This window comes from Toxotes jaculatrix, chromosome 5 (assembly GCF_017976425.1).
Source record: "Toxotes jaculatrix isolate fToxJac2 chromosome 5, fToxJac2.pri, whole genome shotgun sequence".
Classification (NCBI taxonomy): domain Eukaryota; kingdom Metazoa; phylum Chordata; class Actinopteri; family Toxotidae; genus Toxotes; species Toxotes jaculatrix.
The window spans coordinates 27,799,189-27,823,923 of NC_054398.1; the positions used below are offsets into that span (position 1 = coordinate 27,799,189).

General features: G+C 42.3%; 3 protein-coding genes across 4 annotated transcripts; all 3 read left to right on the forward strand.

The window, feature by feature from the left end:
- The first annotated feature begins 9,135 nt into the window (after window positions 1-9,135).
- On the forward strand, window positions 9,136-11,783 carry LOC121182608 (zinc finger protein RFP-like). Its single transcript, XM_041039199.1, has 2 exons — window positions 9,136-9,281; window positions 9,866-11,783. Exon 2 carries the CDS (start codon window positions 9,875-9,877, stop codon window positions 11,465-11,467), a length of 1,593 nt encoding a protein of 530 aa, XP_040895133.1. The 5' UTR covers window positions 9,136-9,281; window positions 9,866-9,874; the 3' UTR covers window positions 11,468-11,783.
- Window positions 11,784-14,964: 3,181 nt separating this feature from the next.
- Window positions 14,965-23,545, forward strand: LOC121182168 (E3 ubiquitin-protein ligase TRIM39-like). 2 transcript variants are annotated; one of them, XM_041038531.1, is made up of 3 exons: window positions 14,965-15,094; window positions 15,726-17,334; window positions 23,246-23,545. In XM_041038531.1, the coding sequence occupies exon 2, from the start codon at window positions 15,735-15,737 to the stop codon at window positions 17,319-17,321; it is 1,587 nt and encodes a 528-aa protein (XP_040894465.1). In that variant the 5' UTR covers window positions 14,965-15,094; window positions 15,726-15,734; the 3' UTR covers window positions 17,322-17,334; window positions 23,246-23,545. The 2 variants fall into 2 exon arrangements, with proteins under 2 accessions (XP_040894465.1, XP_040894464.1); XM_041038530.1 differs by lacking the exon at window positions 23,246-23,545 and having other exon boundaries at window positions 15,726-18,862.
- LOC121182169 (E3 ubiquitin-protein ligase TRIM39-like) lies at window positions 20,617-23,232 on the forward strand. Its single transcript, XM_041038532.1, has 2 exons — window positions 20,617-20,667; window positions 21,640-23,232. The coding sequence occupies exon 2, from the start codon at window positions 21,649-21,651 to the stop codon at window positions 23,230-23,232; it is 1,584 nt and encodes a 527-aa protein (XP_040894466.1). The 5' UTR covers window positions 20,617-20,667; window positions 21,640-21,648.
- Window positions 23,546-24,735: the final 1,190 nt, after the last annotated feature.

The window sequence follows — 24,735 nt, forward strand, 5'->3', positions numbered from 1 at the left end:
AACCAGGATCTCAGCTCTTGGCATTCAGCCCCTGTGTGGGATCCAACAGCTCTTTTTTTTTGCCCTGACAGGTTGATCTGACCATGTCCACCAGGGAGAGTTTTTAAAACTCTCTCAACTGCATTACATCACGGTAACGTTCTTCACCAACTTCGTTTTTACATAATGTCTCTGCACGTTGATTTTCTCTGGATTAAGGTGAAACCAGCGGCTGAAAACTGATGCGATGAACATTTCATGGCTGGGCACATCCCTGTCTGATTTCCTCACAGGCCGAGACCTCGCAAAGTTTCCCTCAGTTCGGTTTCATCCGCTGGCTCGGATTTTTTAACCTCACAATGAACGAGCACACTGCCCCCTCCTTTATCTGGGCGAATATATTTGCATAATTTACTCTGGATTATCTTTAATTTATGCAGAAACTGCTTTCCACTTGTTAGGTTGAATGTTTCCAAGGGGGCTAATAAAATTAGTTGTACTCCCACAGAGCACCCATTCAGGGATTTTTTTGGAGCTTTCAGACAGTTTTCTATGACTTTCCTACAAACTGGACCCAGGCTGAGAGTGAGTTTCCCTCCAACATGAGCCTGTGACCTGAAATGATCTGTGCAGGAAAACGAACAGGCCAGAGAGGGAGAAACTTTACTCTCCTCCTCTTTTCACCTGTTTACTGTGTGAGTCATTCAGCAGAGTGGTTTGTCACGGAGCCCGGCCCACGTGACCAAACAGGGAACATGGAGTAGAAAACATTCCCAGGACAAAACAAGCTGCTTGTGAAGAGGCAGAAAACCGACTGGTGGTTCAGAGGTTGGAACTGCTTCCGAACAGATTATTGATCCTGCAGGAAGGGCAGAGGGAAACATCCACTGATCGATCAACCAGTCGGCACAGGAAGTGAATGTGGTGACAGAGCGTTTTCGATGGAAGTGGCGCAGGTTTGAATCCTGCTCAGACCTTTACCCTCCAAGTGTTTTTACGTCAACACAACAGGTGAAAAAAGAGTTTGTCCAAAAACAAGTTTCAGACCACAGAGGCTGTGGTGTCCACCCTCTTAATCTTTGAGTTGAACAAACACTGTTCAGTCAGATCCCTACCTGTGGTGGAGGGGGAAAAAAACAGTCCATGGGGTCATTAAAACCTGAGGGGTCACAGAGACAGATAAGTTGTTATAAAAAAAAATGTGTGGTTTGAGGGGAAAGTTTGGCCTGATGGTGGTGGAAGAGGAAAGGTCATGGGGTCACCAAAATCCTAGCCGGAGCCACAGACATTCACAGTTTCATGATGATCTGCCCAGAAGGTACTGCACAGACTGCATCAGTCATTTCAGCAAAATGATGCGATGTGTTCATGTCTATTTTTCAACAAATACGTCTATGTGTCTCTTTATGAGATGTGACATGGACAAATGTGAGTCCACTGACGAATGACCTGCTTTGATGCTTAGGAATCAGAACCACAGCTCTTCATCTTTGTGTCAACACTAAAGGAAGAAATGATGCTGAGGTGATAATCAGGTCCCTTTTACAGTCACAGAAAAAGCTCCATCCTTTTCAGATCCACAGACAAGGTTCCACCCTCAGATGATGTTACATGGGAAAAAAGCACAGTCCATTGAAACGAACAGACAACAACAAATCCCCCGAGGGAAGGTTCCCAGGGCGTTTTCCAGGGCATCAGATAAACTCATGCACTTTTTTATTGTGCATGTGTTTGTAATCTTTGTTTTTCCAGAGTGACTCTGCTGACCTTTGTGCTCTTCCTCAGCTCCACCCTGCTTCAAGTTAATGCAGGTCAACACATTCACACCTGGCCAATACACAGAGTCAGGTGTAACTAAAAGTTTCATTACTGTAATAAAGGGATGGGTGGATGTCTGGTGATTTAACCTCCAGGGTCAGTCCTGTCGAAGAGTTAACCAGCTGTCTGTGCTCCTGGATCATCTGGATCATCATCATACATATACATTTACACATAGTTTTAAATACATGTTTTATTTAGTATTTTTGTTGCTTATTAATATGATTAATATTTAGCTAAACATAGTTATAAATTATATTTTAATTTGATTTGATTCTGTCACAAACAAAAAATAACCATATCACGTGAAGGCAACACATTCACAAAGAGACGTTAAAAAGAAAATAAGAAGGAAATGAAAACAAAAAACAAGAAAAATGAATAAAAAAATAAGAAAATGAAATGAAAATAGAAGAAAAGAAAAGAAAAAAGAAAAAAGATGGAAAGAAAAACAGGAACAAAGAAAAACAAGTAAAAAAAGAATTCACTGGAACCACTTTCAACTGAAGGAATATATGTCATTCTTTGATTTGTGTGAAATGAACCTTTAACAGCAGCAGTGTAGTTGAATGTGTTGTCGGGCTGGTTTATAATCCCCCCCCCCCCCCCACCCCCATCAATACATGGATTGAGGTAACGAGGTCGTGTCACACATAACAGACTGGGTGTCATTAACCACCCACCACCCCACCCACCCGACACTCACTGTATAAGCCCTTCTACACCCCTCCCTCCCTCCCTCCTGATAGAGAGGTCAGAGGTCAGGCTCTGGAGCTGGTAACAGTCAGGAGGCAGGTTCACACCCCCCCAGTGATCCTCATCGAACCCACACAGTTTCTGTCACATCACAAAGTGTTGAATCGATACGCTGGTCACGTGGGTCAAGTTCTCAACAGAGCGTGCTCAGAGGGACTGATCACAGCGAACGCATCAAACACAGAAATTACCCAAAACACAGGAACAACTGTGGCTAAATCCGCGGCTGAAAATAGTCCCCCAACCAATGCACTGTTTTCTCTTGTTTGTTAGAAACTCCAGAGAGCAGCTGCTTTAGGAAAATTACTGAATCTTTAAAAAAAAAATGAAAGTATAGATCTGTGAGCTTCAGCAGGGATCAGTGGGCTTGTGGCTAAGATCCACAGAGGGAAGGTAGTACTGAAACACAGACCAACACATTGTTGGTTTCGGTCTTTTCATGGGATTTGTTGGCAACAAGACAAATACAGAAGAATTCCACTGATCATTTCAGCTTTGACAGAGTGAATCTGTCACTGACAGAACACTGAGAACAAAAATGTTTGAGAAATATCCTTTGGAGCTTAACTCCTGAAAAACACACTCAGTTACTGGATGTTTAATTAAGGTGGAAATGTTTGATACAGCAGTCTGTAACATCCGTACGAACCTGACTCCTTCTGTTAGCTCTGCGTGTTTACTTTCTGCCCAGGCCTTGTTGATTTAGGTGATGGGAACCGGCCGCTCTGCTCTGCCTCCCACTTTGATGTTTCGCTGCCATTGTTGAGTCGGCTCTGAATCGCAGCCGGCTCGTTGGGTTGGTTGGTTGGTTGGTTGGTTGGCAGCCATTGAACCTTTGCGAAGATTAACTGTTATTATCGCCGTCTTTGTGCGTTCCGGGCTGCTCTCTGCATACCAGCAGCGAAACAAAACGCTGCTCTCCAGCCTCTCCAGTGGAGGAGGCTTCAGAAAACAGCAGGTCTGATTCGCTTTTATCTGCACACTGACGAGAGTATAAGAGCACTAAGTGGTCTCTCAACTGACAACAAGTTCCTTTTTAGGAGAGAAGAGGTCCGATATGAACTGTATTAGCCTTTACCACCACACACACACACACACGCACACAATGGAAAAACTTTCTATTTTGGGACAGACAGGGTCACAGATCACCTTAATAAAGAGGGAGGAATGTGTTGAGGCACTTCTGTGTTCACTCCAACTATACGATCTCTGACTCTCCTCATACAGTCTCCTGCAGCACTAATGAGCTTTGCATTCAGCCCTTCATTCATGCAGTCCTGTTTGTATTTGAAACACATGGCGAGTTACCCGCTGCCAACACACGTGACCTCTGACCCCTGCTGCACTCCACAACACATCGCCACGAATGTTGGGTTCAATGTGTTTGTGCTGAGGAAGAGAAGCTGCAGCAGCCTGAACTCATTATGTCAGTTTACAGAAAGCATAACTCAGAGCTGTCCACCTGTCACTCCCAGATTACCTGTTCATCATTATTCAGAGGTTCTGTGATGCGTTTCGTCTTTTAGTCAGGTCAGTCATTTAAACCTCTTCACTCTGCTCATCGAATGATTCTAAGAAGTAAAAACAATGAACATAAAGGGGGAAACCTACAGTAACAGACTGTGACTTCCTGTCCCGTGGATGTTAAGATGAGTGAACTGAGTGTAGCAGAGAGTGACGGAGCTGTAATGTTACACAGGTGCAGGTTTTTGGGAGTGATGAAGGTTCTCACCACATGGCAGCAATTACTTCACCCAGAAAATGGAGCCGAAAGAGCAGACTGTGATAAGCTGTCAATCAAATACAGGCTAAAATAATCAGTCTCAAGTTGTAGCTCAGACTCATGATTAAAGACAAACCTGAAACAAACCTTACTTTTGACTGAATTTGTCCAATAGGATCAGTCCTCCACAGTTATAATATATACAACATATTATTTTACTCTCTATATACGAATAAAGTACGTATCTGTAATTTCCTGGGTTATTGTCCAGTGTAATGGACTCACATGTGTCAATTCCACCTTTATTTAAGGATTGGATCAGGATTGTGTTATTGATTGATTATTGATTGACGTACAGTTTGTCTATTGACCAGCAGGGGGAGACTGTGGTTCCTTCGCCTCCTGTCCTCGGTGTGACAGATTCGGTTGTAAACGATTCATGAATTCCCCCCAAAACAGAACGATTTTTCAAAGCAGTGTTGGCTTTTTCTGAATAAACCTTCCCACTGGTGCAAAAGGAGCCGTTCGCTGGAGACTCTGAGCACAACAGAGCCACCTGACAGAGCCGCCAGCCAGCAGAAATTCACCTCAATGCCTTCAGAAAGCTGCTTTATGTGTGTCCTGCCTGCAACTCAGGGAGGAGAGGGGGAGAAAGGCCTTAAAGAAAAAGAGTCTGCAAAGTGCAGCTCCGAGCTGAAACTCAGAGTTTCCTAGCAACATGCTCTGCGAGATGAAACCGAGAGGTTTGCCGAGCTCTGGACCTTTTTTTTTTTTTTTTTTCAGAATTGTTTTATTGTCGTCTTATTGAAGCAAAGTTTGGTTTTATTAAGTGAATACCAGGGTGTTTTTTTTCTAGCACAAGTTCCTGTTAGTGTCCGTAATCCCCAGAACTTCACGTCCAACCACACACACATTTCTCCCTCAGTGAATTTCTAACTGCAGTATTTGCAGAAGCATTTGCATGTGTTGTTTTTTCACTGTAATCTCTCGCTCTCTCTGCCTCAGACCTGTTGAATGTTAAACCTCACAGCCCCCCCGCCACCACCCTCCCCTCCCAAGAAAAGGCCAAGACAAAAGCATGAATGCATAATTAATATAGTGAAGCTGCATTTTTAATTGTTTCTGGTGTTCAAAGTTGCCCAGTGGCATTGTCTCTTGGTTCGGGCCGGCTGCTTCCGATGGCAGAGGTCCATTCAGGTCTTTTTAGGGCCCGAGCGCCGCAGAAGCACCGGCAGACAACGGCTCCAAGCTCGCCTCTTTTCTCAGGGTGTCTGCCCGCACAATGGACTTCCATAGCCTGCACACAAAAGAGGCTGGCGCATGAAAAAACACCCAAATTCAATGGCATTCCTCTCCACAATACACTCTGAGAATATGCGCTTCTCCCTCTCTCGCCCTCTCCCTTCTCTTTCAGCACTGGCTGATGTATTGGGATGATGTGTGAGGATCAGGAAGTGATATATTCCTGTTGTTGAGATGTTTCAGTCTGAACAAAAGTGGTGGACACACACACCAACAGACAGATCGTCCTACATTTCTTGTTGTTAAATTAAGATTAAAATTTAAAATTAAGACTTGAAGCTGCAGGAAACGGAAAATTTGTCAATTTGTCCTTAAACAGGTTGTAATTGTGAGTGTTCTTGGCATCAGCTCTGGGCTTTAAGCCTGTTTATCTTTGTTTCATCGTCCAAACAGGGAACACTGCTCCACCTCGGTGTGACTGACAGTCATTAGCGTGATGATAGGTGCTGAAGATGAGTCAGGAGGGTTGGATAATACAGGACTGTAACAGAACAATGTGAACATTCAGAGAATTTTTCACCATAAAACATCCACAGAGTTTATTCCAAGTGAAAAAGAAAAAGCTTTTTAGTGAGAATTTCAACCAGAACTGGATACGACGCCGCCTGAGCTCACAGGCGTCATGGAAATTCTGTTTATTCATTGTGAAATGACACATATTTTACCGTTTGGTCAGAGACTGGGTGTGTGCTGTGCTTGTAGTGGCTAATGTATCCTGGAGCCTGTAGTCAGCAGCAGAGATGAAGGCAAGGGGTCAGCTCACATTAAACTACTTTACTCCTCATCTCCACTACATTTCAGAGGGAAAACAGTGACTTCCCCTCTAAACTTCTCAGATGGTTTCATTTAAATAACTGTGATTGTCCAAAATTTCAGAATAAGGACAAATATTAGGGAAAAAAGCCCCAACACCGGATGCAAATGTGTTTATCGGAACTGTGTTTTTTTCTCTCTCCTCCCCCATTAATCATCTCATGACCCCCCAGATTTATCTGGTGACCCTTTGGTGGGACCTGGCCCTAGGTTGGGAACCACTGGACTAAACTAGTTAACTGTATATAAAGTAGTTAAAAACAGCTCTACCTGAGCAGCTACAACAGTAAAATGCTGCTGAAGCAGAATGAGTCATTTTTAACAATGTCATCATGAACACAAAGTACATCTTGCTGCTTCTGTACTTTAAGTACAGGTGGAGTATTCTGAATCTGTGCTACTCGTACTTTTACTTAAGTAAAGGATCTGAACACATTTTCCTCCACCGACCTTTGGCGACACAGAAAACTTGATACGACTTGGTTCTCCTGAAGACCTGGAATTGTCTCCTATGTGGGGACCAGACTTTTGTGCCCGGATGGAAGGTGAGTCCCCACAATGTGGGCTGTGTGAACGTGTTGCTGTTTTCACTGTGGATCCATCAACACACACACTCGTTTCACCATGTTGCTGGTTAGATAAGGTGACATTAGATCCCCTATCACATTCTCCGTGTGTGGAGTTGCAGTGGGTGAGGAGGGGTGAGTTGTGAGTCGGAGGTTGGTGAAGTTTTTTTTGGTGGGTGAGGGGGTCTCTCCACCATTGTCAGGGTGCACACTGAGCCCCGTTGGCACACCGGCCAGCCGCTTACCACCCCAAGGCTGCTGGGAGCCACAAAGGGCCACGACGGAGGGAGAGTCGAGCTGGGTGAACGTCACCAACACCCACAGTCTAATCCTCCTGCCCCGTACATCTGCGCCGGGCCCGTTTCAAAAGCCAGACCCCCCTTTTTTTCCCCTAAAATCCTCCCTCCTCCCCATCGTGCACCACCTCTTTTCTTTTCTCACAGTGTTATTCTGCAGCAGGAGAAAGGACGAGCTTTTGTGGTGGCCCATAGTGTCACACAGACACAAGACCTGAGGCTGCCAGTCGTCAAATGGAAGCTCTCTCTGAGCCTTTCACAGCGCTCACTTTGCTCATGTCGACTCGGGGAAAGAGGGGGAAACTCTTATTTTAGCACGTGAAAAGGCTCCAGACGGGGACATGAAGGCAGGCTCTTCACATCGGACACAATTGACTTTGAAAGCCGGCGTTTCTCTGAGAGTAGTAGGGAGTGTTTGCCGGGATGTTGGCTTCATGTTTTAATTGAATTTGACTGTCAGCAGGTCTCAAAGGGGCCCAAACAAGCCGTGTTTCACAAGATAAACTTATTACGGAAACACTCTTCTGGGATCCCACTGAAGTAAACCAGAGACAAACATGAAAAAAAAAAAAAAAAAAAAAAAAGGTCAAATGGCTTTTATGCACTCCTACAGTCAGTCTGGTTGTTTCAAACCTGCAGACAAATAAATGCAAATGTAGATAAATTGTTTTAAAATGTGTAAAAGAAAGAATGGTTGTTAAAGGATGGTAATATTCTACCTTTTTCTTTTTACTCTGAGACAGCTGCTTATTTCCACATTCAGCAGTTACAGAGAGACATGATCCTTCACCTGCAGAGGTGTTTGTGTCCACCTGATGAATCTAAGTCCAGTGAATAAGTGACAGTTGGACGCCCTCTAGTGGCAACGCTCTCAAACGGCAGCATGAAGCCATTTGAAGACAAGCTCCCTCTTGTCACGGGCCGAACAAGGACTCAAATGCACGACTCAACAGGCAAAGTACAAAATAAATAGTTTTTTTATTGTCAAAGTACCAACGGAAAATCACTCATAGAAGGAAAAAACATTCAGCAATCACTAAGAAACAAAAATCACTCTCACGAGGAAAAAAGCAGTCTTCACTCTCTAAGAAACTAAAACTCACTCTTACGAGGAATAAACAGACTTCAATCTCTAAGAAACAAAAAAATCACTCTTACGAGGAATAGGCCGAGCAACTAGGTAACTGATAAAGAAAAGTAACAACACAATCCTAGAAAAAAACAAGAACAAAAGATCCTACTAAAGAAATCAATGCAATACTAGACCTGACTTGGCAAGGTGTATGACATGAAATAGGCACTGGTTCTCTCACAAAATGACAAGACAAACTGGCACAGGACAAAGGGAGACGCGGACAATATATACACACTAGGTAATGGGGAACAGGTGGAAACAATCAGGGCGGGGAAAACAATCAGACGAGCCGGAACACAAGAGGAAGGGCAAGCTACCTGAAACACAAAGGGAGAACAGGTTACAAAATAAAAGCAGAAATCACGAGACAGAAAACAAGAACATAACTTAACAGAGTTTTCTGGATGTGACACCTCTGATACTGTCTCCCTCTGAAATATCTCATACTGATGACTTTAAATTTCTAAATGTCTACGTTACATTTTCAAAATTATGCATGGAAACTACATGGAAACAATTATAAAGCCCAATTCTTAGCTTCACCTTTGGATTTGAAATAAGTATTTTTCTTTACTACTTTTGAAACCTCAAAACCACAGAGAAGTTTTCCATCTCAGTCTTTTTGTCAGAAATGTGTCACATAAGGAAAAGATGGTAAACAGTGTGAACAGTGTGAAATTACAGGAAGTGAGCTGAACACTGGACTGACCACTGACCACCAGCAAAACTGAAAGATAACAAGAGTTTCAACGTCACATCTCCCTAAGTGAAAGTGAAAGTTTGTCTGAAGGAGCTACAGGCTTGGCAAGTTTCTCTCCGCAGAAAAATTAAACTGGTTATAAAATCATCTGGTTTCATCCTCAACAACACAGCAGAGTCTTTGTGGAGCACTGGTGAGTACTGCTGATGATATTTACTGTGTTTCAACAACTGCTAATGACACAAAACCTCAGCTCTGATAGGACAGACAGGACCCACCCAAGGCTAACATTTAACCCAGCTGATGGCCGTGTGGGGTTCTGGAGGGATATTTTTACAATGTCCTGTTTTCTCATGTACATTTGATGTGTTTGATTCTCTGCTCTCTGCACCGTGGTCCTCTCTGTGTTCCTGCTCTTCATTCTCTTTGTCCTAGCTGACTTCCTGATTTAACATATGATGTTGTACGTACAGTACAGTATGTACAGGTTGAAATGATACTAACATGAAGGCTCAGGATGTTATCACTGTAATGCTGTAATGCTGTCTTAGTAAATCAGATGCATAGAGTCACACAGATTGTGCTGCTAATTCACTGACATGTTCCCTGCATGTTTGCCTTGTGCCGTTTTCATAGTAAATTTGTTGCTCCTGTGGGTGAACGACAAGAATCAGGATAACATTCCTAATATTTCACTTATCAGTTTTTCATGTAATTAAACAAATAATCAAATGATCTGCAATTACTATTTTTGTCTTTTACCTCTTTTGTCCTCAGTGTGTAGAAATGGCTGCTGCCAGCTGTCTGCTGACTGAAGATCAGTTTCTGTGCTCCATCTGTCTGGATGTGTTCACTGATCCAGTCACCTTACCATGTGGACACAACTTCTGCAACAAATGCATCTCTGAACACTGGGGTATTAATGTCCTGTGCCAGTGTCCCAATTGTAAAGAGGTTTTCAACAAAAGACCTGAACTGAGGGTCAATAGATTCATCTCTGAGATGGCTGCTCAGTTCAGACTGTCAGTTGAACAGGAAGCCAGCAGCAGCTGCTCAGAGCAACAAGATGCCAAACCAGGAGAAGTTCCCTGTGACGTCTGCACTGGAACCAAACTGAAGGCCCTGAAGTCCTGCCTGGTGTGTCTGACCTCGTACTGTGAGACTCACCTGGAGCCTCATCTGACAACACCAGGCCTGAAAAGACATCAGCTGATCGACCCTGTGGAGAACCTGGAAGGCAGGATGTGTACGAAGCACGATAAACTGCTGGAGCTGTTCTGCAAGACCGACCAGACATGTATCTGCATACTCTGCTCTGTTTCAGACCACAAGACACATGAGTTTGTTCCTGTGGCAGAAGAATGTGAAGGAAAGAAGGCAGAGCTGAAGACGACAGAGGATGAAATTGAGCACATGATCCAAAAGAGACAGCAGAAGATTCAGGAGATCAAACAGTCAGTGGAGCTCAGTAAGAAAAATGCAGACAGAGAAATAGCAGCAGGTGTTCAGGTCTTCACTGCTCTGAAGGAGTCTGTCGAGAGAAGCCAGGCTGAACTGATCGAGAAGATCAAAGGGAAGCAGAGAACAACAGAGGAACAGGCTGAAGGCTTCATCAAAGAGCTGGAGGAGGAAATCACTGAGCTGAAGAAGAGAAGCTCTGAGGTGGAGCAGCTCTCACGCTCTGAAGACCACATCCACCTCCTCCAAAGCTTCTCATCCCTGAACTCTGCTCCACCGACCAGGGACTGGACAGAAGTCAGCGTCCGTCCTCCATCATATGAGGGGACTGTGGCGACAGCTGTGAATCAGCTGGAGAAGAAGCTCAGTGGACAGATGAAGCCATTGGTTGTAGCCGAGCTGAAGAGGGTCCAACAGTACACAGTGGATGTGAAACTGGATCCTGATGTGGTACACTCCAAACCCACCCAGTCTAATCAGAAAGACAAGGTAAATGAGGGTACCAAGTGTCGATGTGTCTTATCAAAGCAGGGTTTCACTTCTGGAAGATTTTACTTTGAGGTTCGGGTTAGATGGAGATCTACGTGGACTGTAGGAGTAGCCAGACAGTCCAACATCAACAATCTAACCACACTGAGCCCCAAGACTGGTTACTGGACTGTTTGTTCAAAGTGGCTGGGTGGGTACTTTGCCTGTGCTGATCCATCAGTCTGTCTCTCTCTGAAGCCAAAGCCTGAGAAGGTGGGTGTGTTTGTGGATTATGAAGAGGGTTTGGTAAACTTCTATGATGTTGATGCTGCTGCTCTTATCTACTCCTTTACTGGCTGTTCCTTCACTGACAAAATCTACCCATTCTTCAGTCTCTGTGCAAATGATGGTGTTAGAATCCACACAAATGATAAGGTTTGTGTATTACAGTGAGCGGAAATATTAGATTTGTATGAACAAAAATGTTCAGCATCCTATAATGTGACATTATACAGCATGTACTTCCTTGCTTGCTTTTCTTCATATCATATTCTCCTGTGTCTGCTTCTTTCTGTTACAAACAATCTGTGGTGACTGATTCGCTCTAACGTAGTCTAATTGTTTCTGTACAGTCACTGCTTTCAGAACTGTTTTAACATAACGAACAAATTACTGATAATTATCATAAAAAAACTGGGTTAAATGTTTCTCTCTGATGTTTTGTATTGTGTGTATATTCTATATTGCCCAAATAAATAAAACCCAGTGGAAGAAATGTTGGTTATGTCAGGCACGTGGAAGTAGTGAAGGCGCAGAGTCAGAGTATATGGAATCAAAAACGGTTTAATCAGTCCAGGTTCGTTACACAGTGAATCAGTCCAAGAAAGCAGAGGTACCACAGGGAAAAGGCTAGCTCGAAATCCAGAAATCCAGGCAGGGGTCATACACAAACACTCAGAACACACTCGAACTTGAAATGGTAAGGAACGCTGGAAAGCTTGGTCAAAACACACAAGACAATCTGGCGATGAATACAGGGGAGACGGAGACTAAATACATCAGGGGAGGTGCGACAATTACAAACAGGTGAAACACATTAAGGGAGGAAGGGTAATCAGGAAGTGGGAGGAGCACGGGGGGAGAAGGAAGTCGAGACACCTGAATCGAGAGGGAAAACAGTGAACAACCGGAAACTAAGGCATTGTCAAAATAAAACAGGAAACACTAAAAAAGCAAAACAAAATAAGACCGCCCTGGCTCCCAGGGCGAAACCTGACAGGTTATACTGCACGTCCTTGTATTCAGTTCATTCGTCTCATGCTGCTTTGTGGTCAACAGGCTCTAAATTTGGATTTTTAAAAATATACGTTTCCATGCATCATCACACATTTAGTGTACTTAGAAGGTTCTACTGATGCAATTAAATGATGTCTTTAACACAAGTGAAGGTGAAAACGAAACCAATGTTTGTAGAGAACGAGTAACACCTGGACACGCCCCCTAGTGGAGTTCCACTCAAACTGCAGCACAAGGCCACAGAGGGACTGCTGTCACATATCAAACTGTTTGAATTGAATTTCAATGAATTTTAATCCAGCATTTTTGATAGTTATTGCTTTTTTCTTCTGGTTTGATTTTTTAAAAACTTAGAGTTGATGTAAATGTCACCAATAGATAATTTTTTTTCAGTCCTTCCTGAGTACAGGAGCCAGAGAAAGATTTAAAGCTTTCCACCTTTGTCTTGTGCTTGTCATGACTGAGCAAGATTTGAACCCAAATGCACGACTCAACAAGGAGTTCAAAATAAGTCTTTATTTCCAAACTAAAATTCTCTCGTGGTGAGGCAAAAGTCAACAAACAAAATTAAAGACTACTAAAAAACACAAAATCACTCTTAGCAAGGAAAAGCTACTAGAAAGTAAAAGACTAAGACAAAACACAAAATCACTCTTAGCGAGGAAAATACTTGATAATGAAATAAACCAAACAACGTACAGACAAAACTAAACAAATGGCTAGAATGAGTAAACTGTGATCGAGACTTGACAGACTGAGGAAAAACGTTGGTTCTACCATCGAAAGACAGGACGAACTGGCACAGAACAAAGGGAGATGCAGACAATATATAGACACTTGGTAATGGGGAACAGGTGGAAACAATCAGGGCGGGGAAGACAATCAGACTGGCAGCAACACAAGAGGAAGGGCAAGCTACCTGGAACACAAAGGGAGAACAGATTACAAAATAAGAGCTGAATGCACAAGACAACATAGCACAGGACAAAACATAACAAGACCTTATTTCCTCACTGTGACAGTGCTCAGGGTATAATAACTTATTTTAGATTCTGGTTTTAGAATTGAATGGAGCTTTGTGCTGTTTACAGAATGAATGTTGTGTAGTTTATGGTGATTTTTACAGGTCAGGTCAGAGAGGCAGAAGATAAGACTGTATTGATCCCTGGAGGGAAATTTAGTTGTTACAGCAGCATAAACATAAATAACACGACATTTCACAAGAAACTAGAAAAATATAAAGTAATTAAGAAATAAGCTTAGAAAATTAAATATAGGTTATACAGAATAACTATAAAATGAAATGAAATGCACAGCGGTGTAATTATGTCCTACATCATGAATATCATGAAAAAGAACAACTCCAATAGGAGTATCACACTGTTTCTATTACTATTGCACAAAGAAAAAAACTGTTCTGTTAAGAATAGTGTTGTTATTGCACCAAAATACTGTTGATATTTATTGCACATGAGAAAAACTGTTACTATTGCACAAGAGAATCTGTACTGTTCAATACAAGTGGTCATATGGAAGCATGGGAAAAAGAAACCGTAGCAGTGAGCGGTCCTATGTGACGCTGTTGTTATACAGTCTGACTACCGTCGGGACAAAGGACCTCCGGTAGCGTTCTTTTTTGCACTGAGGGTGCAGCAGTCTATGGCTGAAGGAGCTCCCCAACGTCCCCACTGTGTCATACAGGGGGTGAGAGGGATTGCTCGGTATAAATTCATTTTAACATCATATTCACACAGAATGCACACAGTTTTTGATAGTTCTAGTCTACAACATTATATTTCACTAATTTAATTCTTCAAGTATTAAGTGACACAAAAACTTGTAATGGAGTATTTTGAATCTGAGGTATTGGTGCAGTGACTTAAGTAACTGATCTTAGTACTTTTACCACCATTGCACAGGTTAGAGGTAAAAATGCAAATACCAGAGATAGGTTTACAGATGTAACGCATTAAAGAAGATTAAAGATAATTAGCCATGGTGATCTGAATTTCTTAAACTGGCTATAAACAGTATTTTAATATAAAGAATTGATTAGTTTACTAATAGTACGTACAAGCACACGGCACTGACAGATCTTCACCCTTTAAGTTGAACGTGTTCTCAAACAGCTGCTTATTTCCACATTCAGCAGTTACAGAGAGACATGATCCTTCACCTGCAGAGGTGTTTGTGTCCACCTGATGAATCCAAGTCCAGTGAATAAGTGACAGCTGGACGCCCCCTAGTGGCATCGCTCTCAAACAGCAGCATGAGGCCATTTGAGGACAAGCTCCCTCTGTTCTGTCTCCCTCTGAAATATCTCATACTGATGGATTTAAATTTCTAAATGTCTACGTTACATTTTCAAAATTATGCATGGAAACTAAAGTGACAATTATAAAGCCCAGTTCTTAGCTTCACTTTTGGATTTGAAATAAGTACTTTTCTTTACTACTTTTGAAACATCAAAACCACAGAGAAGTTTTCCATCTCAGATTTTCTTTTTGTCAGAAATGTGTCACATAAGGAAAAGATGGTAAACAGTGTGAACAGTGTGAAATTACAGGCAGTGCGCCAAGCACCGGACTGAACACAGAGCGAAACTGAAAGATAACAAGAGCTTCAACGTCACATCTCCTTAAGTGAAAGTGAAAGTTTGTCTGAAGGACTGCAGAGCTAAAGGCTCGGCAAGTCTCTCTGTTTCTCTCCGAAGAAAAATTAATCTGGTTATAAAGTCATCTGGTTTCATCCTCAACAACACAGCGGAGTCTTTGTGGAGCACTGGTGAGTACTGCTGATGATATTTACCTTGTTTCAACAACTGCTAATGACACAGAACCTCAGCTCTGATAGGACAGACAGGACCCACCCAAGGCTAATGTTTAACCCAGCTGATGGCCGTGTGGGGTTCTGGAGGAGAATTTTTACAATTTCCTGTTTTCTGTTTCTGTTTTCATGTGTTTGATTCTCTGCTCTCTGCACCATGGTCCTCTCTGTGTTCCTGCTCTTCATTCTCTTTGTCCTAGCTGACTCCCTGATATAACATATGATGTTACAGTAAAGCAGGGATGACATAATACTGTTTCAAAGCCCTTTGAAACTGAACTCTCTTACAAACTTACAGGCTGAAATCATGATACTAACATGAAGGCTCAGGATGTTATCACTGTAATGCTGTAATGCTGTCTTAGTAAATCAGATGCATAGAGTCACACAGATTGTGCTGCTAATTCACTGACATGTTCCCTGCATGTTTGCCTTGTGCTGTTTTCGTAGTAACTTTGTTCCTCCCGTAGGTGAACGACAAGAATAAGGATAACATTCCTAATATTTCACTTATCAGTTTGATGTAATTAAACAAATAATCAAATGATCTGCAATTACTATTTTTGTCTTTTACCTCTTTTGTTCTCAGTGTGTAGAAATGGCTGCTGCCAGCTGTCTGCTGACTGAAGATCAGTTTCTGTGCTCCATCTGTCTGGATGTGTTCACTGATCCAGTCACCTTACCATGTGGACACAACTTCTGTAACAAATGCATCTCTGAACACTGGGATGTTAATGTCCCGTGCCAGTGTCCCAGCTGTAAAGAGGTTTTCAACATAAGACCTGAACTGAGGGTCAATAGATTCATCTCTGAGATGGCTGCTCAGTTCAGACTGTCAGTTGAACAGGAAGCCAGCAGCAGCTGCTCAGAGCAACAAGATGCCAAACCAGGAGAAGTTCCCTGTGACGTCTGCACTGGAACCAAACTGAAGGCCCTGAAGTCCTGCCTGGTGTGTCTGACCTCGTACTGTGAGACTCACCTGGAGCCTCATCTGGCAACACCAGGCCTGGAAAGACATCAGCTGATCGACCCTGTGGAGAACCTGGAAGGCAGGATGTGTGCGAAGCACAATAAACTGCTGGAGCTGTTCTGCAAGACTGATCAGACATGTATCTGCATACTCTGCTCTGTTTCAGACCACAAGACACATGAGTTTGTTCCTGTGACAGAAGAATTTGAAGGAAAGAAGGCAGAGCTGAAGACGACAGAGGATGAAATTGAGCACATGATCCAAAAGAGACAGCAGAAGATTCAGGAGATCAAACAGTCAGTGGAGCTCAGTAAGAAAAATGCAGACAGAGAAATAGCAGCAGGTGTTCAGGTCTTCACTGCTCTGAAGGAGTCTGTCGAGAGAAGCCAGGATGAACTGATCAAGACGATCAAAGGGAAGCAGAGAACAACAGAGGAACAGGCTGAAGGCTTCATCAAAGAGCTGGAGGAGGAAATCACTGAGCTGAAGAAGAGAAGCTCTGAGGTGGAGCAGCTCTCACACTCTGAAGACCACCTCCACCTCCTCCAAAGCTTCTCATCCCTGAACTCTGCTCCACCCACCAAGGACTGGACAGAAGTCAGCGTCCGTCCTCCATCATATGAGGGGACTGTGGCGACAGCTGTGAATCAGCTGGAAAAGAAGCTCAGTGGACAGATGAAGACACTGTTTGTGGCCGAGCTGAAGAGGGTCCAACAGTACACAGTGGATGTGAAACTGGATCCCGATGTGGTACACTCCAAACCCACCCAGTCTAATGAGAAAGAAAAGGTAAATGACGAGTGTCGATGTGTCTTATCAAAGCAGGGTTTCACTTCTGGAAGATTTTACTTTGAGGTTCGGGTTAGATGGAGATCTACGTGGACTGTAGGAGTAGCCAGACAGTCCAACATCAACAAACTAACCACACTGAGCCCCAAGACTGGTTACTGGACTGTTTGTTCAAAGTGGCTGGGTGGGTACTTTGCCTGTGCTGATCCATCAGTCTGTCTCTCTCTGAAGGCGAAGCCTGAGAAGGTGGGTGTGTTTGTGGATTATGAAGAGGGTTTGGTCAACTTCTATGATGCTGATGCTGCTGCTCTTATCTACTCCTTCACCGGCTGCTCCTTCACTGACACAATCTACCCATTCTTCAGTCCCTGTGAAAATGACGGTGTTAAAATACACACAAATGATAAGGTTTGTGTATTACAGTGAGCAGAAACATTAGATTTGTATGAACAAAAATGTTCAGCATCCTATAGTGTAACATTATACAGTATGTCCTTCCTTGCTTGCTTTTCTTCATATCATATTCTCCTGTAATGTGTCTGCTTCTTTCTGTTACAAACAATCTGTGGTAACTGATTCTATCTAACGTACTCTAATTGTTTCTGTAAAGTACAGTCACTGCTTTCAGACTACATGACTACAGACTACATGACAGAACCAATCTCACACCAGACCAGATCTGCCAGTTACTGGATTTGTGCCTCAACACCACATATTTCCAGTTTAACAGCAAATTTTACAGACAAAAACACGGCTGTGCTATGGGCTCACCAGTGTCCCCCATTGTGGCTAATCTATACTTGGAAATGGTAGAACAAAAGGCCCTTAACTCATTCAAAGGTACACCTCCAAGTCACTGGTTTAGGTATATGGATGACACATGGGTAAAGATCAAAACCCAAGACTTACAAGCTTTCACTGAACACATCAACTCTGTGGACAAAAACATCAAATTCACAAGAGAAGATGTCAAAGATAACCACCTACCATTCCTGGATTATGACGTTCACCTTGCTGAGGACAGGAGCCTCCACATTGGGGTATACAGGAAACCCACACACACCGATCAATACCTACTTTTTGACTCACATCATCCACTGGAGCACAAACTGGGAGTTATCAGAACCTTGCAACACAGGGCTGACAACATACCAACCTCCACTTGGGCCCAAGCAGAAGAACATAAGCATATAAAGGGAGCTCTGAAAACTTGTGGCTATCCGAGCTGGTCTTTTGGCAAAACAACACGCTCCAGAAAGAATACCAACAGGGAGGATGCTGAGAATATGGAAGATAAACGCAAAAACATTGTCATTCCATACGTGTCTGGGGTCTCAGAGAAACTCAGGAGGATTTTTAACAAACATCAAATTCCTGTATGTTTCAAACCCAGCAACACTCAGACAGAAACTGGTACACCCCAAAGACAAGATACCACACAATCATAAAAGCAACCTAATATATGCGGTCAAATGCAGTGAGGAATGCAAGGGCCTATATATTGGGGAAACTAAACAACCTTTGAACAAACGCATGGCCCAACACAGAAGGGCTAACTCCTCGGGTCCAGTCTCAGCTGTCTACTCACATCTAAAGGAAAAAGCACACTCCTTTGAAGACAGCAATGTCAAAATCCTGGACAGGGAGGACAGATGGTTTGAGAGAGGAGTCAAAGAAGCCATTTATGTGAAAGTGGAAAAACCATCACTAAACAGAGGAGGGGGTCTGCGACACCACCTATCCCCCATTTACAATGTAGCCCTTTCATGTGTACCCAGGAGAGTAAACAACTTAACCTCAGACGACTCTCAACGAGAGTCCACCAGGGACTCACCTGACCCTAACGACTGTCGTTCACATGAGACACAAACTAGGTCACATGAGCCTGACGACTGTCGTTCACTGGGGACCACAACAATGGTCAGGTGAAACCAGTACTTTCACAGGTACTTTGGTGGTCCCACCCACAACAGGTTAAATACCTGGGTCTTACTCCACTTTCTTGGTCAGACTAGTGCGGACTAGATAGACCGATGCGTATGAACTGATGAAGCCCCTTGGATAAGAGGCGAAACGTCTTCCCAGACAAACATATGTCCAGTTGCCTTCAATTCGATTTTCAAAGAGAGAACTATGACCTGGATGAATGAGAACATTCACAGACATACTGCTTTCAGAACTGTTTAAACATAAACATGGTGAAAAAGAGAAACATCCGCAGAATGTCTGGTTAATAAATCCAAACCATTGATTATTGTACATATAGAAAGTGTTGGATTCTTACACAAATTACTGATAATTATCATAAAAGAATTCTGTTAAATGTTTTTCTTCTGATGTTGTGTACTGTGTGTATTTATGTCCAAATAAATAAAACCCAGTGGAAGAAATTTTGGTTATACTGCACGTCCTTGTATTAAGTTCATTTGTCTCTCAAATTTGGATTTTTAAAAATACGTTTCCATGCATCATCACACATTTAGTTTACTTAGAAGGTTATACTGATGCAATTAAATGACGTCTTCAACACAAGTGAAGGTGAAAACCAGTGTTTGTAGAGAACCATTAACGCATGGATGCGCCCCCTAGCGGAGTTCCACTCAAACTGCAGCATGTGGCCACAGAGGGACTGCAGTCACGTATCAGACTGTTTGAATTGAATGAATTTTAATCCAGCATTTTTGATAGTTATTGCTTTTTTCTTCTGTTTTGATTTTTTAAAACATATAGTCGTAAATGTCACCAATAAATGATTTGTTTTTTCAGTCCTTCCTGAGTGTAGGAGCCAGAGAAGGATTTAAAGCTTTCCACCTTTGTCTTGTGCTCAGGGTATGATGAGAACTGATTTTAGATTCTGGTTTTAGAATTAAATGGAGCTTTGTGCTGTTTACAGAATGAATGTTGTGTAATTTATGGCGATTTTTACAGATTAGGTCAGAGAGGCTGAATAAATTCATCTTACATCACAAATATTCACACAGAATGCACAGTTTTTGATAGTTCTAGTCTATAATATTATATTTCACTAATTTAATTCTTCAAGTATTAAGTGACACAAAAACTTGTAATGGAGTATTTTGAATCTGAGGTATTGGTGCAGTGACTTAAGTAACTGATCTTAGTACTTTTACCACCATTGCACAGGTTAGAGGTAAAAATGCAAATACCAGAGATAGGTTTACAGATATAATACATTAAAGAAGATCAAAGATATTTAGCCATGGTGATCTGAATTTCTTAAACTGGCTATAGACAATATTTTAATATATAGAATTGATTAGTTTACTAATTGTACGTACAAGTACAGAACACTGACAGATCTTCACCCTTTAAGTTGAACGTGTTCTCAAACAGCTGCTTATTTCCACATTCAGCAGTTACAGAGAGACATGATCCTTCACCTGCAGAGGTGTTTGTGTCCACCTGATGAATCCAAGTCCAGTGACAAGTGACAGTTGGACGCCCTCTAGTGGCATCGCTCTAAAACAGCAGCATGAGGCCATTTGAGGACAAGCTCCCTCTGATACTGTCTGCCTCTGAAATATCTCATACTGATGAATTTAAATTTCTAAATGTCTAAGAAACTGAAACTGAAACTGAAAGATAAGAGTTTCAACGTCACATTTCCTTGTGAAAGTGAAAATTTGTCTGAAGGACTGCAGAGCTACAGGCTCGGCAAGTCTCTCTGTTTCTCTCCACAGAAAAATTCATCTGGTTATAAAATCATCTGGTTTCATCCTCAACAACACAGCAGAGTCTTTGTCGAGCACTGGTGAGTACTGCTGATGATATTTACCTTGTTTCAACAACTGCTAATGACACAGAACCTCAGCTCTGATAGGACAGACAGGACCCACCCAAGGCTAATGTTTAACCCAGCTGATGGCCGTGTGGGGTTCTGGAGGAGAATTTTTACAATTTCCTGTTTTCTGTTTCTGTTTTCATGTGTTTGATTCTCTGCTCTCTGCACCATGGTCCTCTCTGTGTTCCTGCTCTTCATTCTCTTTGTCCTAGCTGACTCCCTGATATAACATATGATGTTACAGTAAAGCAGGGATGACATAATACTGTTTCAAAGTCCTTTGAAACTGAACTCTCTTACAAACTTACAGGCTGAAATGATGATACTAACATGAAGGCTTAGGATGTTATCACTGTAATGCTGCTCTTGCTTCGGGGGATATTTGAGGGATATTTGCCTACAGGGATAAAGTGATTAGATAAAATGACGTCTGAATCGCTGAAATCTAAATATAACATCAGCGGATGTTAGTTTTGCCCAGTGAAGATGTTCGAAACATTAACGCTGCAGATTCACCAGCATCACCAGCTCCACTACTGCCACTCCCAGGCTGCGTCAATATATCACTCCACCTCCTCCTATGAATGTGTGCAGGCTAATGTATTGTAATGTATTGAACTAGATTTATACTCAAGACTCAAGATTTAGACACACACACACACACACACACACACACACACATATATATATATATATATATATAGAGAGAGAGAGAGAGAGAGAGAGATGTGTGTGTTTTACCTCAGGAAGACAAGTAGTCTAAGTCCTGCTGCTGTCTTAGTAAATCAGATACATAAAATCACACAGATTGTGCTGCTAATTCACTGACATGTTCGCTGCATAACATTCCTAATATTTCACTTATCAGTTTTTCATGTAATTAAACAAATAATCAAATGATCTGCAAGTACTATTTTTGTCTTTTACCTCTTTTGTTCTCAGTGTGTAGAAATGGCTGCTGCCAGCTGTCTGCTGACTGAAGATCAGTTTCTGTGCTCCATCTGTCTGGATGTGTTCACTGATCCAGTCACCTTACCATGTGGACACAACTTCTGTAACAACTGCATCTCTGAACACTGGGATGTTAATGTCCTGTGCCAGTGTCCCAATTGTAAAGAGGTTTTCAACATAAGACCTGAACTGAGGGTCAATAGATTCATCTCTGAGATGGCTGCTCAGTTCAGACTGTCAGTTGAACAGGAAGCCAGCAGCAGCTGCTCAGAGCAACAAGCTGCCAAACCAGGAGAAGTTCCCTGTGACGTCTGCACTGGAACCAAACTGAAGGCCCTGAAGTCCTGCCTGGTGTGTCTGACCTCGTACTGTGAGATTCACCTGGAGCCTCATCTGACAATCTCGGGCCTGAAAAGACATCAGCTGATCGACCCTGTGGAGAACCTGGAAGGCAGGATCTGTACGAAGCACAATAAACTGCTGGAGCTGTTCTGCAAGACTGATCAGACATGTATCTGCATACTCTGCTCTGTTTTAGACCACAAGACACATGAGTTTGTTCCTCTGGCAGAAGAATGTGAAGGAAAGAAGGCAGAGCTGAAGGCGACAGAGGATGAAATTCAGCACATGATCCAAAAGAGACAGCAGAAGATTCAGGAGATCAAACAGTCAGTGGAGCTCAGTAAGAAAAATGCAGACAGAGAAATAGCAGCAGGTGTTCAGGTCTTCACTGCTCTGAAGGAGTCTGTCGAGAGAAGCCAGGCTGAACTGATCAAGACGATCAAAGGGAAGCAGAGAACAACAGAGGAACAGGCTGAAGGCTTCATCAAAGAGCTGGAGGAGGAAATCACTGAGCTGAAGAAGAGAAGCTCTGAGGTGGAGCAGCTCTCACACTCTGAAGACCACCTCCACCTCCTCCAAAGCTTCTCATTCCTGAACCCTGCTCCACCCACCAAGGACTGGACAGAAGTCAGCCTCCATCCTCCATCATATGAGGGGACTGTGGCGACAGCTGTGAATCAGCTGGAAAAGAAGCTCAGTGGACAGATGAAGCCATTGGTTGTAGCCGAGCTGAAGAGGGTCCAACAGTATACAGTGGATGTGAAACTGGATCCTGATGTGGTACACTCCAAACCCACCCAGTCTAATCAGAAAGAAAAGGTAAATGAGGGTACCAAGTGTCGATGTGTCTTATCAAAGCAGGGTTTCACTTCTGGAAGATTTTATTTTGAGGTTCAGGTAAGAAAGAGGTCCACGTGGACTGTAGGAGTAGCCAGACAGTCCAACATCAACAAACTAACCACACTGAGCCCCAAGACTGGTTACTGGACTGTTTGTTCAAAGTGGCTGGGTGGGTACTTTGCCTGTGCTGATCCATCAGTCTGTCTCTCTCTGAAGGCAAAGCCTGAGAAGGTGGGTGTGTTTGTGGATTATGAAGAGGGTTTGGTCAACTTCTATGATGCTGATGCTGCTGCTCTTATCTACTCCTTCACCGGCTGCTCCTTCACTGACAAAATCTACCCATTCTTCAGTCTCTGTGCAAATGATGGTGTTAGAGTCCATACATCCTGTGTATTACAGTGAGTAGAAACTTTAGATTTGTATGAACAAAAATGTTCAGCATCCTATAGTGTAACATTATACAGCATGTACTTCATTGCTTGCTTTTCTTCATATCATATTCTCCTGTAATGTGTCTGCTTCTTTCTGTTACAAACAATCTGTGGTAACTGATTCGCTCTAACGTAGTCTAATTGTTTCTGTAAAGTACAGTCACTGCTTTCAGAACTGTTTAAACATAACGAACAAATTACTGATAATTATCATAAAAAATTCTGTTAAATTTTCTTCTTCTGATGTTGTGTATTGTGTGTATTTATGTCCAAATAAATAAAACCCAGTGGAAGAAATTTTGGTTATTCTGCACATCCATGTATTCAGTTCATTTCTCCTGCTGCTTTGTGGTCATCAGGCTCTAAATTTGGATTTTTAAAAATACGTTTCCATGCATCATCACACATTTAGTGTACTTAGAAGGTTCTATTGATGCAATTAAATGATGTCTTTAACACAAGTGAAGGTGAAAATGAAACCAGTGTTTGTAGAGAACCATTAACACATGGATGCGCCCCCTAGTGGAGTTCCACTCAAACTGCAGCACATATGAGCTATGTTGTAAAGAGGAACTGCAGTGACATATCAGACCGTTTGAATGGAATTTCAGTGAATTTTAATCCAGCATTTTTGATAGTTATTGCTGTTGTCTTCCGTTTTGATTTTATTAAAACTTGTTGATGTAAATGTCAGCAATAATTTTTTTTAATTTCAGTCCTTCCTGAGTGTCGGAGCCAGAGAAAGATTTAAAGCTTTCCACCTTTGTCTTGTGCTCAGGGTATGATGAGAACTGATTTTAGATTCTAGTTTTAGAATTAAATGGAGGTTTGTGCTGTTTACAGAATGAATGTTGTGTAGTTTGTGTAGTGTGATTTTTACAGGTCAGGTCAGAGAGGCTGAATAAACTCATCTTACATCACAAATATTCACACAGAATGCACAAAGTTTTTGATAGTTCTAGTCTACAATATTATATTTTACTAATTTAATTCTTCAAGTATTAAGTGACACAAAAACTTATAATGGAGTATTTTGTCTGTGGTATTGGTGCAGTGACTTAAGTAACTGATCTGAGTACTTTTACCACCATTGCAAGGGTTAGTACGGTGGCCGAGAAAGGCCACGCAAATGCAAACATCGCAAAAGCCTCACAACGGAAGTAAGTCACAACGGAAGTTGTGACCTTCTGGATTCGAAGTGGAAGAGGAGGAGAAGTTAGTGAAACCTTCTTCAGATACTTATACTTATCGTAGTAGTCCAAAGTTAGATGGCAGAGTACATAAGTATTAAAATATAAAGGTTATTATTTGCATTGTTCATTTGTGACAATCACATAATGACAGCAATAATTGTAAGTTTCTGAAGAAGGTTTCACTTGCTGCTCCTCCTCTTTTACTTCGTAGCCAGAAAGTAAGTTGTGACTAAACTTCCGTTGTGAGGCTTTTGTATTTGTGTTGCGGCTTTTGCATTTGT